This window comes from Penicillium digitatum, chromosome 5, assembly GCF_016767815.1.
Source record: "Penicillium digitatum chromosome 5, complete sequence".
Lineage (NCBI taxonomy): Eukaryota > Fungi > Ascomycota > Eurotiomycetes > Eurotiales > Aspergillaceae > Penicillium > Penicillium digitatum.
The window spans coordinates 2,189,997-2,204,845 of NC_089388.1; the positions used below are offsets into that span (position 1 = coordinate 2,189,997).

Sequence of the window (14,849 nt, forward strand, 5' to 3'; positions counted from 1 at the left end):
GGATGGTTAAAGGATGCGATCGTCGCAAAAGGGTGCGGGATATTGGGAATCAAGGAATGAAGAGGAACATCGTGAAGGATTCAAAGGCGGAGTGGAAAGGTCACGTACAGAATCAGATGAAGTATGTAGCGAAGACAAGTATGAGGAAGAGCAGCCAAAGCGCAAAGTTGACCTCGATATGGTGGGATGTTGAAAAGCGGACGGAGTGAAAACAAGGGGCGATAAGCGCGTGACGATAAGCGCGAGGGATGTATGACATTAAAAGGGGTTGCCCTTTGACTTTTTTATTGGAAGTTGGTGTTTAAGACGTACCTGGATTTAATCCTCTTGTCTAGTTATATCTACACCCGTCTGGCATGGTGAAGTTGTGCCCGATGCATAATTAAGAGCCCAACGCTGGTTTGATTATTAACTAGGGACCACTTGTCGCAATGGGCAACCCACAGCGTCATCTGTCCAACAGCTCAATGTCAATTCTTTGTAGGAAAAACAAAACAGTTTTAGCGGAGTTCAAATACCTGAAGTCGGGGATTTACCTGTTTCTGTTCAGAGGATGAACATGGTAATCAAAGGTGTACTTACCTTCTTGGATGATCATGTTGTACATTTCAATGCATTGTCTCACACGCTTTAAATGAAGATTAGACCCAATTGCAATCGATTACATCTTACTCCATACTTTTTTTTCTCTCCAATCAATGCGAATCAATGCGTCCCAGTATCCCCACGAGATCGTCAAAGTGGAGCATGGTGCCTGTTAAGGATCATCGGCGCTGAGGGTGCCACAACATACAAACTAGACTGAAAACTTCAAGTTGATCTCTGTAGATGAGACGCTCTAATGTTTCCGGTTTTATAGTTATAATAGTCGGTATACCCAGTTACATTTTAGTATAGATCGTCTCAGCCGAATACTGGTCTCGTCAGCATCACGTTGGCTCTTCGAACCCCCGCCTCAGAAAACCTAGAACTTCATGCACCTCAGACAGATGTAGGGAGATAAAGCTTTCAAAATCTCTTTCCATTTAGTTATAATCAATCAGATAATCAATCAGATCAAGCCATGATGAGCTCCGCAATTCCCAAACGCAACAAAGAGCAAGAGCTACAGGTCTCGAGCAAAGAAGACAAGCAGAAAGGCTTAGCCTCCAATCGTACTTTACGAATCCCTCAGCCAAAGCTCCGTCTTCATGTGGAAGAGCTACGTCATCCAGCCTCAAGCGCCTTTCTCGCTTTGATCCCAGACGTCGCATCAACACTCGACAGAGCCTTGGCAAACATCATCAAGTACCTATATACTTCACCTCCAAAGTCCAACAACACCCACCGGCCCAAGTTCACACCCAAGGTTCCATCAACAAGATCTGTAACAGTCGTCCTCCGCGATTACAGCGGCGTAGCCTACACAAAAGGCACAGAGCTCGACGACGCGCACAAGGAAATCCACGTCTCGCTGCCATACATCCAACACTGTACATCGGGCCCATCTGCGAAAGATGACCCGCTCCATGAGCTTGTTGGAGTCTTGACCCATGAGCTTGTGCATTGCTATCAACACACGGTGCCGCTTAGTGCCCACGAAAACAGTGACGGGGACATCCCGCATCCGCCAGGCGGACTGATCGAAGGCATAGCTGACTTTGTGCGGCTCAAGGCTGGTCTGGAACCGCCGCATTGGAAACGTCCTCTGTCTTCCGCGGAACGGCCGCCGAAATGGGATATGGGATATCAGCACACGGCGTATTTTCTCGCGTGGCTTGAGGATGTTAGGGTTGGGAGAGGCGCTGTGGGGATGTTGAATGATCGACTTTTGAGGGATGGGTATGTTGGTGAAGGGGAGGGTGAGTATGTGGACAAACAGGGTACCGCGTTCTGGAAGGGTCTTTTCGAGGCTGGCGTTGGGGAGTTATGGGAAGAGTATGGGCAGTATCTCGATGGTCCTACGAATGTGAGTGTTTAGCGGAGTGGTGGGAATTAGGAGGAGATTCTTTACCCGGAGTGATGGGATGGATGTCAAGTCCAGATAAATACCTAGGTAGGTATCGATAGGTCCATTTCGTGATCAATAAGGGGCATTACTAGCTTGATCATAAGACTAGAGGACTTCCATTAATCTTGATTTTGTATGCATTCAATAGATATCTGAGAGCAGTTCTATGTTTGGATGGCAAAGCCAAAACGAAGGCCACAGCATGCTTAGTTTTGCCCGATGTCTAACTGGAGAAGAGAAAAACAGAGGAGAAGAAAACAGTAAGGGAAATTTCGAAAAAAAAGACACCAGGTGAATCGAAGGGATTACAATTCCCATAATGTACAGGATCCAGTCATGCAGGAGACAGGATAGATGACTCTTTTTACCGCCGGCCAGCTTCCCATGCGAAAGAATAGCACACAGGAAAAAGAAAAGCGAGATGACAAAAAAAAGGGACATAAAATAACATGTTAGCGTGCCTCGAACCAAGGCATCTCATTGCACCAGACACCTTAAACAATGACCTCACCCAGGTCAACGTGGACCGGCTTCCAAGGCGCGGCCGATGGCTCCTCCATCGCACTGGGAACGCGCACAGAAAGCGGGCTGTAGAGATACCAACCCTTAAGCGCGGCCACAGCAGCACGCTCGCGGCCTTCCATCAGACTGGCGCCAGCGCCCTCCCCAAGCTTATCCTGACCAGAAAAGATACCGACCACAAAGACGGGGTGTCTACTCTTACGACCAGTCTCACTGATGATCTTGGCGACTGGACGCTCGAAGCTCTCACGAGCGCACAACCGGGTCAAGTCACGGGCTGGCGCCTGGAAGTTGAACAATTCTGAAATGTTGAGGTGTCGTGAAAGGAAGTGTTGTTCGAAGAATCGCTTGGCAGCGGCGCGGCCAGCGTGCAAGTAGATGGCGCCCATGACAGCTCGGACAAATTCGGCGCTTGCTTGCTCGGTGGTGACACCTGCTGCAGATTGCTTGATCCCCTTGAGCGGGTCACCGAATTCATCATCGTAGAAAATCTTAGAAGTGACCGTTTTCCTCCAGTTCTTCTGTGCTTCATATGGGCGTGTTGTGGGGTGGGTCGGGCCCGAGGGAAGCTCGGTGCCAGGCTCAAGCCTCTGGAACTGCAAGAGACCGGGATCGACCTCACCGCCGGGCAACGCAGCCAAGTCTACACCCCATTCTCGTGCCATCGCGGCAAGAGTCTTGGGCCCCGCGTATGCATACATGGCGGCGAAGATCACGGTCAAGGGCAGGCGAGGGTAGGTGCAAATAAGGTGCTCGGTTGCGTAGTAGGAAAGGAGGTCGTGACCGAGAGTGGCCAGCGAAGCATTGTTGAAATTCGGGTTCGGATCCGCTGATGCATCGACTAGCGTTCGTGCAAGTGTCTCGATGGGTAATCTGGAGGGTAGGTAGAGTCGAGCGTGGAGAGCGGCAAGTTTTGCAGATTGTCGAGCTGCTTCGACTGGGGGAGAGGGATATTGGAGCTGCGAGTGGCGGATGTGGGAGTCCTTGACAATCTGTGTCAATTGGTCATCCAGAGGCGCTGATTCAAAAATCGATGTTGTCTGATCATCACGGGTTTGGACCGGTAGAGCGGTCGATTGATACCGTTGCCCGTAGATGTGTTGATGCAGACGGTTAACAGTCCGAGCCCGCGGCGAAAGGACTGAGCTGCTCCATCTTTGGAGTTGCAGTCTCTTCATTTGGGCTATTGTGATATTCGGGGGGCCGTGAAAAGATTATTCAAAGTACAGAAGGGAGAATCGCGACGCAATCAGTTAGCATACATACCATCAACGAGGGAGAAGAGAAATTGTTGCGGCAGTCACGGGATGGCCAAGTCGTGTGAGGTTGCGCTAAACTAAATACGGGTTTAGCGTCTTGGCATCACACCTGCGACCGAGACGGCCCTTTCGGCTTCTACCTTTGAGAACTACCAGCCCTACGCTCGCTTTATATTTCTAACAAACCCATCACTTGCATCTTTGTCACAATGGGTGGAGGTGGAAAGATCCCGTATGTCCCCGTGGTTTTCACAACCCTTACCAGGAGCTAATGGACCTGGCAGGTACCCCAAGGAAGTCTGGTCCCCCTCTGGCGGTTGGTACGCCCAGCCAGCTAACTGGAGGGCCAACACTGCGATCATGGGTGCCTTTGTGATTGGTGTCGCTGCTGTGGCCTTCAGTATCAGCGCTGATCGCGAACATCGCGACAAGATGCCCGAGCCCGGCCGTTTCTTCCCCAGCCGATAGTCCGTTACCCGAACCCCATGTCACTCGGTATGCCTTATGCTGACCTTTACATTTCTTCAACTTTAGCTGGAGCAGACAAATTCGAGAACACGAGGCGCAAAAAACTGCCAAGAACGACTTATGAAGAAGGTCCAGCATAGTAGATGGCGCTTGTAGTCGGATTCTCAGCAGGACGGAACCTTTTATTTTTGTTTTTCTACTATTTGATCACTTGCGTGCTGTACAACACTACAAGGGCGTTCCCTATTCGGCCATTGGTCAATTGACCAATAGATGTCTCTGAGGAGCCTCTTCAAGTGTCCTCAATACTCGCTGCGTGTACAGGCGGACACGTTCCGTGAATTCAGTCTGATTCCACAATTCCTTTCCCTTTCCGACAACTTCGATCTGCGGTACACCAATTTGCTCGACCACAAAGCCAGCGGCGACGGTTGCGCAAATAAGCGCCATAGGATAATGTTGGTAATCACCCCAAGACTCGAGGGCTTTCTTCCAAATTTCAGAGTTCGATAGAACAGAACCAACGGCTTGGAATGGCTCTCGGCCTTCAGACACCATGCTCTGGGCTAGGGCACCAAGGAAAGAGTTTCCCGCACCCGTAGGGTCGATCACAGGCGTAGCACCTGAGGCATCGGGTTGATGATATGCAGGGAGCCAAATCTTGCCAGACTTTGAGTAGGCGTAGCTACCATCCTTTCCTGCCCTGATAACCAGCATGCCATTTCCATCAGGTCCAATGCCGGAGTCTGTAATTCTTTGAACAAGCTGCTGGCCAGCATGGCTCTTCTCAGTCCAGCCGACATGTTCAAACATCATGCCGAGCTCCATATGGTTAGGACTTACCACATCCACGACTTTATTTGCGGCGAAGAACTTGTCTTGTTCTTCGGGGGTGCAGAGATCAGGAACTGGCTCCCAGACGAAGATAGGGCGCTTCAAGGCATGAGCGGCAGATGGGGCTTTCCCTGCCTTTTGCAATTCATCTCGTCGCTGCAGAATATGATGCACTATAGACACACAACGAGATGCAGAGCAGACCATATGGAATGTTTTAGACCACACCTGTGAATCAGACAACATTTCAGGCTCGAGTCTTAATTTCGGAGTCAAGTATTTGAAGTCTGCCCAGTCAGTCACCGCGCATCTTCAAGATATCACCGCAAACTTACCTCGTTTCTCGTCAGGATGATATCCATTCCAGGCTCTTGTTGTTAGCCTGCTAGGGTCTTCTCTAATAACACAATCTGTGTTCCATGATCTGATTACATCCAGCGTCTCGGCAGGGAAATCAGAACCAACATCCACGATCCAGCTTACAGATCGTGCATACTTCGAGCCTGAGACCAAGCGGGCACCCACGACTGCAAAAGACGCTGCACCGCCGATGATATTCTTGACACCGGCTTTTGAGCCGCCGAAATCAATGTCATCTAAATAGCAATGCACCTGTGAGTTTACATCCCACTTTGAGGCTCGAAGTAAACCATACCAATTATGAACATTCCCAAGGTGCAAAACTCGACCTCGGTGGGCTGAGCTTGGGCCACCATGTTTGCAGCTAAGGCCATGTATATAACATAGATACGACAAAGAAGATGGTTGTTCAAGGAGACAAAGAACAACCGAATGATCAAGTGTTTGGGGAGGGGGGGGGGGGGAGTTCGACAATCGCATTACCGTGACTCGGATGGTAATATAATTACCAAATATACCCCGCAGCGTCATTTCCACCTACAGAACTCCCTGTAACATACCATACCACGTCTAGAGCCGTCATCTACAGCGAACCTCAGGAGCTCCGACGTTTGTCTTCTTTTCACTCCCTATCATCCCGTTTGTTATTTTCGGAACTCGAGGGCCTAACTACTACTCAGTAGCAGGGGACTTTGATTTTCGACAATTTCTTGATTTCAGCTTACTCAAATCACCCTTTTTACCTTTCCCTCCCCATCGTTGGAGCAACGTGTTGCCCATCATGGCTTCCGGCGGACATATGCATAATTTTACCACCCTCATCAAGCGGTATGTATTCATGATGCTAGTAGTGTCTAACTTGTAGCGTTTTTACCCTCGGTTTAATCCTCACTAAGCTGTTTAGCCACTGCATCCGACACACTTGACTGACATTGGACTCATCTATAGGCTTGAGGCAGCGACCTCACGCTTGGAGGATATGGCGATGTCGTACGATGACTCTAGTGCGCCAAAGTCCTTGACCGGCTCACCTTCTTCCGTATCCGCCATCCCACCACCCCCTAAGCCTTCCCCTCCTCCGCCCGCAGCCCCTGTAGCCGCCCCGGTTCCGCCACAGATTCAGGACTTCGATGCGTTGATTAAGGGGGATGTTCAGAACTTTGTCAACCTGGGAGAGCAAATCGGTGGTCTGGTTGCTGAGCAAGTATGTATTTTCTTGGAGAAATTCTGGGAACGTGGTCTGCTGCGAGTAGTTGCTGATTGGATCTATAGTCCAAAGCGGTCCTTCGAGCCTTCCAAGCTGAACGCACCTATCTTTTCGTTGTGACAAAGGCCAAGAAACCTGATACCCAACCCCCGGAATTAATGACGGATCTGCACAAAGCATCTGATAGCATCAACAATATTCGCGAATCTAACAGAGCATCGCCGCTATTCAACCACCTGAGCGCTGTTGCGGAAGGTATTGTCGCGCTTGCTTGGTTCTTTGAAAGCAAGCCCGCGGAGTTTGTCACTGACATGATCGGTGGTATTGAATACTACGGAAATAAGGTGCTGAAAGAGTACAAAGACAAGTGAGCACTCCTCTCAATGACCTTTGGAAGGAATCCTCATGTTGACAATTTGACAGGGAAACAGCACATGTCGAATACATCAAAGCCTACTATCAAAACTTCAAGGCTCTTGCGGTGTACCTCAAGAAACACTTCCCCCAGGGTCTGACCTGGAACAATGAGTCTGGCATTGATGCCTTGGACGCTTTGAAGCAGGCCAAGGGCGGACCTGCGCCGATCAGTGGCAGTGCCCCTCCTCCGCCTCCCCCCCCTCCTCCTATCCCAGCCCTCAATGTCCCCGGTGGCGGTGCTCCTCCCCCACCTCCGCCTCCTGGCATTCCACCCGCTCCGGCCCCCGCAGCACCGGCAGCAGACATGGGCGCTGTCTTCAACCAACTCAACCAGGGTGAGGGCATTACCTCCACTCTCCGCAAGGTCGACAAATCGCAGATGACCCACAAGAATCCCAGCCTACGTGCTGGATCAATCGTCCCGGAATCCGATGGCTCTAGCGGCGTGCAGGGCAAGTCGCCAGCACCTAACAAAAAGCCCAAGCCCGAAAACATGCGTGCGCGCAAGCCGCCCCGCAGGGAGCTTGAGGGCAGCAAGTGGCTCGTCGAGAACTTCGATGCCCCTGGTGAGATCATCGAGATTCCCGCGCAGCAAAACCAGTCAATTCTCATTACCCGCTGCAACAATACCATTATCAAGGTCTCCAACAAGGCCAACGCCATTGCCATCGACAACTGCGTCGGTCTCTCCCTCATTGTCGACTCCCTGGTCAGCAGTCTTGACATCATCAAGTGCCCCAAGTTCGCTGTGCAGATCGATGGCACGGTCCCGACTCTACTGCTGGATCAGGTTGATGGTGCTGCTGTTTATCTTGGCCCGCAAAGCCTCAACACTGAGATCTTCACTAGCAAATCCTCCGCTGTAAATATCAACCTTCCGCCACCGGAGGGCACCGATGAAGATACCAAGGAGTGCCCTTTACCCGAGCAGTTCAAGAGCTACATCAAGAACGGCGTGCTGGTAAGCGAGATTGTGGAGCATACCGGGTAAGCTAGGCTCTTGGTTGAAGAGGACTCGGAACTTTTAGTTTCGTGGACTCGAACGAATAGCAACACATCATGTCGGCCGGGTCGAGATCACATAGTCTTCTTCTTCCTTGGGTGACTTGACCATTGTTCTTTTGGATAACTTAGTAGCTGTATCTAGCGCTCTGTAGATATAAATTGCAGGAACTTAAAACTCGTCTTTTCTTACACAGTCCACAAACTTTCACCTCAAGTTTTCGTTCACATTCAATTTTTTTTGTCAAACCTTCTCAATATATGTCCGCTGTTCATGCAAGTGGGTGGCAGACACGAAGATTAAAATTGGGCGGCAACTCAGTCCAAGTAGCGAAATACATGTAACCAATCCAAAATGCATCAGGTTACCCTAACTGACAGACAAATTTAGTGTAAGTAGCAGAACCACACGGAGAGAAACGTTTTAAAAAAAAGAAACATGGTGCCATATTTTACGACCCATGCACCCTCTCCCAATATATCCATAAGCCACAGGCAATGGAAACAGATCAACTGGATGTCTAAATCATGTATAAGAAAAATGCACACATCGCCTAGACGTGAATCAGAATGAATGAAAATACTCGATGCTAATGCGTGGGTTAGTGCAAGCAGGGGATCCGTTCCAAACCAGTTACGCCCAATGCCATGCTGTTCTATGCTGTCTTTTGAGAGTGATTCAAACAGAAAATGAGGTTATATGTCAAGTCAGGTCAATTTGAACGTGGGAGATGGGTGGTGTTGTTTTTATACTGTATGGCGAGGTATAGGTTCTTGGGGTGTGTTGCGCTGGGTTCTTTCAGCGAGGACGGTTGTGGTGGGTGGGGGATGGTCGATCATAGAAGCCTAATTTGTGTGGATATCGTTCATCTACTGTGGATACCGGCCTGTGCACATCAAGACCTCGGAGTCTCTTGGCGAGTAGGCTCTCGCTAGCTTCTGAACCGATTGGATGACATCCGTAATTCCCATCGTCCTTAGTGAACTCGTTGTGCCGAGACAGTTTGGACGAGGATGGAGCATTTTCAGGGCCACCCGGAACATCCATGGGTCTTAGGACGTCTTGTGAGGGAAACTTGCTGTGAGGTGACACGTGCGGATGGAGGTGAGGGATCGCTACCTCGCCCGTACTCCGTCCGTGGGAAGTTTTTTCAATTCCCAGGCGCGCATTTGCACTCGCAGCACTCGAGATGGATGACTCTCGGATGGGCTTGTATGGACTGTACCGAGGTTCAGGATTTTGAATTTCATTCCGTAGTTTCTCCTTGCCATCCGGGACGCGGTTTGCGAATACCACACGAATGGTGGAATGTAGATAAAAACGACCGCGTGCAGGACAACAGATATTCAGATGAATGAGGTATCGCAACGTAGGTTTTTCTTGAGGATCTTCTGTAGGATTCAAGGAAGCTTCGGGGCGATCGGTCCCAAGATTTTTCCGTGCACTGAGCGGCATATCGATGATTGGACCTGCCGAGTAACTGCGTTGCCGAATGAAGGTCTTTGTGCCAGGTTCCATATCACCGAGGTTGTATGGAACTAGGAAAAGCTTGACCGCTGTCTTGTGTGGGTTCTTGATTATGATTTGCAATTGGCCTTGTTGCGGAATCCGGTAAGACCCTCCTGGGGGACATTTAGGCGATTCTGATCTGTGATTCTTCTTTTCCCGACGGCGTCGTGGCTCAGCACCACACGTAGGAGTATCATTTGCTGCATCTGGAGCGGATGTGTCTTCACAGTGTCCTGTAGGGCTTGGATATCGCCTGCGACGTCTAGTCGTATTATGAGTCTCTTTTGAAAGGGAATTTTCCAAGTCAATTTGTCCCACATAGGGACTTGGATTATCGTCTGAGATTGAGCGGCCACTCCCTGAGGTGGGATAGCTGTAGAAAACAACCGGAAATGGCACTGTAACATGTGGCGGGCATTTGAGATGGCTTTTGCATTTCCCCTTGCCCAGGACACCGATCTGAGCCGTGAAATTCAACGGCTTGGAAGGATTCATTGACATCCTCCCACGCAATATACACTCCTCGTAAGACCCCACCATCGGTGCGTGGGGGTTTGACGAGAGATCAGAGACAAAAGACGGCCTTCGTGCTCGTGATGGTAGGATCTGCCCCCCGGGAGAGGGTGCGAGTTGAAGACTATATGCTGAAGACAACGGCCGGCGAGGCAAAGATTGTTGATTGGTGAAGAGATCCTGCTGCCGTTCGGGTGGAGATGGACTGCCAAGGTTGGGAACTTGATTGCTTGGCAGGGAGAATTGGAGATTCCTAAAGGTCTCTGGTGGCAAAGTACGGCGACGGTTTTTCCTCACCAGAGGCTCCGAAACGTCCACATAGTCGACACGGGACGAAAAATCCAAGTCTGTGTTATTTGCTTGATGTACTAGAGGACTGGTAGGAGCTTTCAGAACGTAACTTGATGAGAATGAGCCCACCTCCGGTGCACGCGTGCAAGCATTCACAACATCATCATCATCATTCAATGCGCTTGTCTTTTGCAAACCGGGTGGCAAAGCCGGTGCTTCAAACCAAGAAGTAGTGGGAGAGGAGCTTAAATGAGCAAATGGAGAAACCGAACTTGGCCCAGCAAAAGCAGATCCAGGAGCGTGTGAGCCATGGGGATCTGTGGCGCCTTCCCTGAAGTCACCCGAGTGTAATGCGGATCGAGGTCTCTGGATGTCGGCCGGCGATCCCAGTTGCTCTGTTGCATTGGTATGATGTTTTTGGTGAAGAGAGTGGTCTTCTTGCTTTTTTGCTGCTGTTGGTGACTGCTCCGGTGAAATTCGGGAGCTTAATAAATCATTGTTGTGTCTCTCCAGGGACTATTTTAATGTTAGCCTATGTATATTTGAGAGAGATGGGCTGAATTATGAATGAAACGATGAAGAAAAATAGCGGAAACAATAAAACCGGAAATTATCTACTTGCATGTCAATGAAGAGATTCACATACCAAACGTTGAAGTCTCCAAGGCGAAGATTCCTTGATACGTTGTATGAGCTCCTCCCGGTCATTCGCCCATGACTTGGGCGGACTCAACTCCGTTGAATCCATAGAGTTGGTTGCCATGTCTGGAGTAGCTTTCTCATGGTGGTTGAGATCATTTAGCTGGGGTTGCGAGGACCCTGTGGTCGGCTGTTGACGATTGCCATGGTCGGGTGACCAAAGAAAATGACGCCTCCGATTCTGATCTTGAAATAGGGGCATAGTGGCGTGAGAAGGGCAAACTATAAGGCCTCAACGCCGGAGGTGACATTTCAGGAGACCACCCACATAACAGCCTTTAGAACCAGCGCCGAGCTGTGATGTGTGGGGAGGGAGGGGGGGTTAAGTCGGTTGCGGTGTACAAGGATGATTCATGTGACGTATTTCACTACCGAGTGGCGCACAACACGTGTAGGAATTAGCACTTGGTTGCACCTTTTGAGCAATGCGACAGTCAGTTTTCACCGCACCCCACCAGATATATATCTCTCTCTGTATTCAACTGTTTTTTTTTACACTATTCATGTGGTAAACATTTTGGAATTCGAATTTTTGATAGATAGAGAATTGGTCTACTTAGGAAGATTTACTAAATGCAATTCTCCCCTATTTATAGGCTTAGTGTAAAGGATAGTTATCCTTCCTTTACAACCTAAGGCCCCACTTAGTGCCTCAGGAATTCTTTATGTAGGTATTCTTTCATGCATGCGGAGTACAAGGGTAAGGATATCAACATTCACACTACCACAAAGGGTTGTGGAAGCATAGAAGAAGTTTTCATCATTACACTTGCATTCCGGGGTGGTTTCTATAAAGGATTGAGTCCTAGAAACAACTTCATTCTAGTAAGAATTGGTCGATTGTAAAGGTTATGCCTGGGCGCACTCCTTTCCGCTCGGCCAAAAGACCATCATGTCAGAGCATGTCAGAGCTCTCGCTCTGACATGCCCAGGACCAACATATAGAGTAGCGCACATAGTTCATTTGCGACATCGACTTCACGAGATACAGATATCAGTATTAAAGTTAAATAGACAACCCGAGTAAGAAGAGAAAACAGGACTATTATAGCTAGATATAAACTTAAATAGAGATAGTAATAAGCTATTAGATAATAGCCCTAATTACCACAGTAGTGTTGGCACTTTAGCAGATAACATATTATAGCCTAATAATGGGTCATAACATTTAACTAGAGAGGTGATGATGATGATGATAAATTCATTAACCCGATCTAGCTCGCTGTTACATACATGCTGCTATGCGGGGGGTTGCGTCCCAGAGCCCGCTCCCGACGACAAATGGTGGTGTATCCCCAGTATACAAATTCACCCTGTACACAGGACTCAAGAGAGGTTATAATTCGCTAAGTAGGCCATTGTAGTAGGAGATGGGTTCTGTCACAGATAAACCATGTGCTCTACTGTATATGATGGTCTTTTGGCCGAGCGGAAGGGAGTGCGCCCAGGCATTACCATAACATGGGGGGGGGAGGGGTTATGTTTAGCACCTACCTAAGCACCTAGTTAAGCATCTAGTTGGGTGTCTAGTTCGGTATCTAGCTTAGCATCTGGTCAAATAGCTAGCTTAGCACGTACGACAGGGAACTATAAAAATCAAGGCTGTCAATGCTTTCAGCCGACTTAGGCCCTCAACCAATGGTCTATTACCACCGAGTGAGGACCCGCTACACAGGAAGGAGGGTCAATCCACCGACACGTCTCCCTCCGCTTTCACCCCCCACCACCCGTGTCTTTAATATAAAGCCGCTCCCAGTGAAGCTTCAGTCCTGAAAATCCGCCAGTCCTTCGATTCTCGCATCCCACATAGCAACACCAAACCACTTTGACATCGCAAAAGTACACTGCAGCGTCTAGGAGCGGCAAATCCCTTTTCAAGTTCAACCCAAACATTTTACGAGCAGCACCGTTCGACAGCAAGCGTCCAATGTGTTGTCATATGCTTCACAATCTAGTTGGTCTATCCTACATGTGATGCCTGAGGCATCCAACAGATAGTGGCATATTTCGGGCTGCCACCATTAGCCTTTATTAGACGAAGCCAAGAGACCCGCAAGGTGTTCACGGAAGACGGTCTAACATTTATTTTTAAGAGGCCAAGCTAATAATTACAGAGGCAAATGGTTAGGCGCGGGTGAGGTCACCATTCCGACAGCTTCGCTAGAAGAAGCAGAGAATAACCGTAGCGGACAGAATCAGCAACTTTTCCTCCAATTGATAAGGTCAATGTGGCAATGGGTACATGAAATGAGAATGACAGCAAATGGGTTATAAGGTAACTCAGGGTTGAATTCGACTTCATCGTCATAAATTCCAGGTCAAATTTAGGCCCGAGAGTCTCAGTCGCGTTTTGATTTGCTACATCAGATCATTTCATCACCCTGCTGTTTTTCCCTCCTTTCGAGATGATCATTTAAACAAAGTGTGCGCAATTGGATTATCGCTCCTATTCCTTCAATGCAGCAACACCACGTGCTCCTTGTATACAATATTTATCAAGAGACGTATGTTGCATTTCTGTTCGATTAGTGCTCCGAAGAAATCAATATAAGCAAACCTCTGGATTCGCCCGTTTGCCAGTCTTCCAATCTACTAATCTACACTACGGCAGCCCCAAAGTCGGGTAGGGGTAATGTATGCCATTCCTCACAAGTCCGGAGGACCGAGTATGGTTTGCAATGAAGTTGGTGTTGGGTATTGACCCTGATGACGAGACAAAGTGGCCGATAGGCTTCGACCTACCCGTTAGGAAGGCAGAGAAATAACGATATAATCAGTGATGAGATCAAAGAGATTGTAGATATTGTGGATGACTTTGTAGACGATAATTTCAATAATTGTTGCCTATACAACATAATTTCCATCTTTCATAAACAACTTGAAAAGAGGAAAAAAAAAACCACAGTGTACTGTTCAATAGTTCACCCTGAGCTGCTAGTGGCCGAAATCGATGTTCCGTGCGGAGATTGCCACTTTTCTTTTTTCTTCTCCGAAAATCTTTCGATTTCAACACACGCCAGGACAAAACGCATTTGTTTTGCTTGAAAATTAAGATGGCACCGAAACGTACCCACGACGGCGATGGTGCTCCAGCATCCAAGGGCGAGCCCGCAATCAAGAAGCGCAAGGGTTTTAGCGTTGGACCCGCCAACCTCCCAGATGGCACATATCGCCGCAAGAGTGAGCATGCCCAACAGTCATGCCTTGAACGAGACTAACCAATAATCACCAACAGCTCAAAAGATCAAAAATGACTTGATTCACAAAGCCAAAGTGAAGAAGGCCTATGCCAAAATCAAGGCCCAAGAACTCGCCGTCGCGCCTAAGAAATCCGTGTATGATACCGCCGAGGGGGACGAAATCGAAACTGGCAAGGAAGATACAAAGGCTGGTGAAGACAAAACGACTCTGGAACTTCACCCGGATCGCATAGCCATGTTGAACGAGCCTGAAGCTGAGCCGGCACCTGCGCCTAGACCAGAAAGGCGCCCACAGGGCGAGGGCAAGCAGAGGGAGCGCCGGCCAAAGCCCTCTGCATTCTCAAGGGAGATGGAGTTTGCAGAGAAGCGGAGGAAAGCGGAGGAAGCGCGACAGAAGGATCGCGAGGCGAAACAAAAGGAACGGGAGGCACTGTTGCGCGCGAAGCGGCCGGACCAGTTTGGGAAGAGAAGATTAGGCAGAGAGAGTAACGCGCTGCTAAGTCGCGTGCAGCGGATGGTTGGTCAGAATTAGAGAGGAAAGGCAATTACTACATATGGCGTGGACTACGTTTTCATG

At 49.0% G+C, this 14,849-nt stretch overlaps 7 protein-coding genes across 7 annotated transcripts; 4 read left to right on the plus strand and 3 right to left on the minus strand.

Annotated features, from left to right (window-relative positions):
- Positions 1-1,066: 1,066 nt before the first annotated feature.
- Positions 1,067-1,960, plus strand: Pdw03_1980 (Uncharacterized protein family, basic secretory protein; the record flags this gene model as incomplete). Its single annotated transcript, XM_014680798.2, has 1 exon — positions 1,067-1,960. The coding sequence occupies one exon, from the start codon at positions 1,067-1,069 to the stop codon at positions 1,958-1,960; it is 894 nt and encodes a 297-aa protein (XP_014536284.2).
- Positions 1,961-2,484: 524 nt separating this feature from the next.
- On the minus strand, positions 2,485-3,690 carry Pdw03_1981 (mitochondrial 54S ribosomal protein mL44; the record flags this gene model as incomplete). Its single annotated transcript, XM_014680797.1, has 1 exon — positions 2,485-3,690. The coding sequence occupies one exon, from the start codon at positions 3,688-3,690 to the stop codon at positions 2,485-2,487; it is 1,206 nt and encodes a 401-aa protein (XP_014536283.1).
- Positions 3,691-3,980: 290 nt separating this feature from the next.
- Pdw03_1982 (uncharacterized protein) lies at positions 3,981-4,363 on the plus strand (the record flags this gene model as incomplete). Its single annotated transcript, XM_014680796.2, has 3 exons — positions 3,981-4,003; positions 4,056-4,238; positions 4,306-4,363. 3 exons carry the CDS (start codon positions 3,981-3,983, stop codon positions 4,361-4,363), a joined length of 264 nt encoding a protein of 87 aa, XP_014536282.2.
- A 134-nt stretch (positions 4,364-4,497) lies between these two features.
- On the minus strand, positions 4,498-5,789 carry Pdw03_1983 (Carbohydrate/purine kinase; the record flags this gene model as incomplete). Its single annotated transcript, XM_014680795.2, has 3 exons — positions 4,498-5,360; positions 5,409-5,669; positions 5,729-5,789. The coding sequence occupies 3 exons, from the start codon at positions 5,787-5,789 to the stop codon at positions 4,498-4,500; spliced, it is 1,185 nt and encodes a 394-aa protein (XP_014536281.2).
- A 425-nt stretch (positions 5,790-6,214) lies between these two features.
- Pdw03_1984 (Adenylyl cyclase-associated protein) lies at positions 6,215-8,048 on the plus strand (the record flags this gene model as incomplete). The annotated part of the gene is made up of 4 exons (XM_014680794.1): positions 6,215-6,261; positions 6,382-6,637; positions 6,706-7,007; positions 7,064-8,048. The coding sequence occupies 4 exons, from the start codon at positions 6,215-6,217 to the stop codon at positions 8,046-8,048; spliced, it is 1,590 nt and encodes a 529-aa protein (XP_014536280.1).
- An 810-nt stretch (positions 8,049-8,858) lies between these two features.
- Positions 8,859-11,274, minus strand: Pdw03_1985 (protein FAM214A; the record flags this gene model as incomplete). The annotated part of the gene is made up of 2 exons (XM_014680793.1): positions 8,859-10,889; positions 11,020-11,274. 2 exons carry the CDS (start codon positions 11,272-11,274, stop codon positions 8,859-8,861), a joined length of 2,286 nt encoding a protein of 761 aa, XP_014536279.1.
- A 2,851-nt stretch (positions 11,275-14,125) lies between these two features.
- Positions 14,126-14,804, plus strand: Pdw03_1986 (rRNA processing; the record flags this gene model as incomplete). Its single annotated transcript, XM_014680792.1, has 2 exons — positions 14,126-14,252; positions 14,308-14,804. The coding sequence occupies 2 exons, from the start codon at positions 14,126-14,128 to the stop codon at positions 14,802-14,804; spliced, it is 624 nt and encodes a 207-aa protein (XP_014536278.1).
- Between the last annotated feature and the right edge of the window lie 45 nt (positions 14,805-14,849).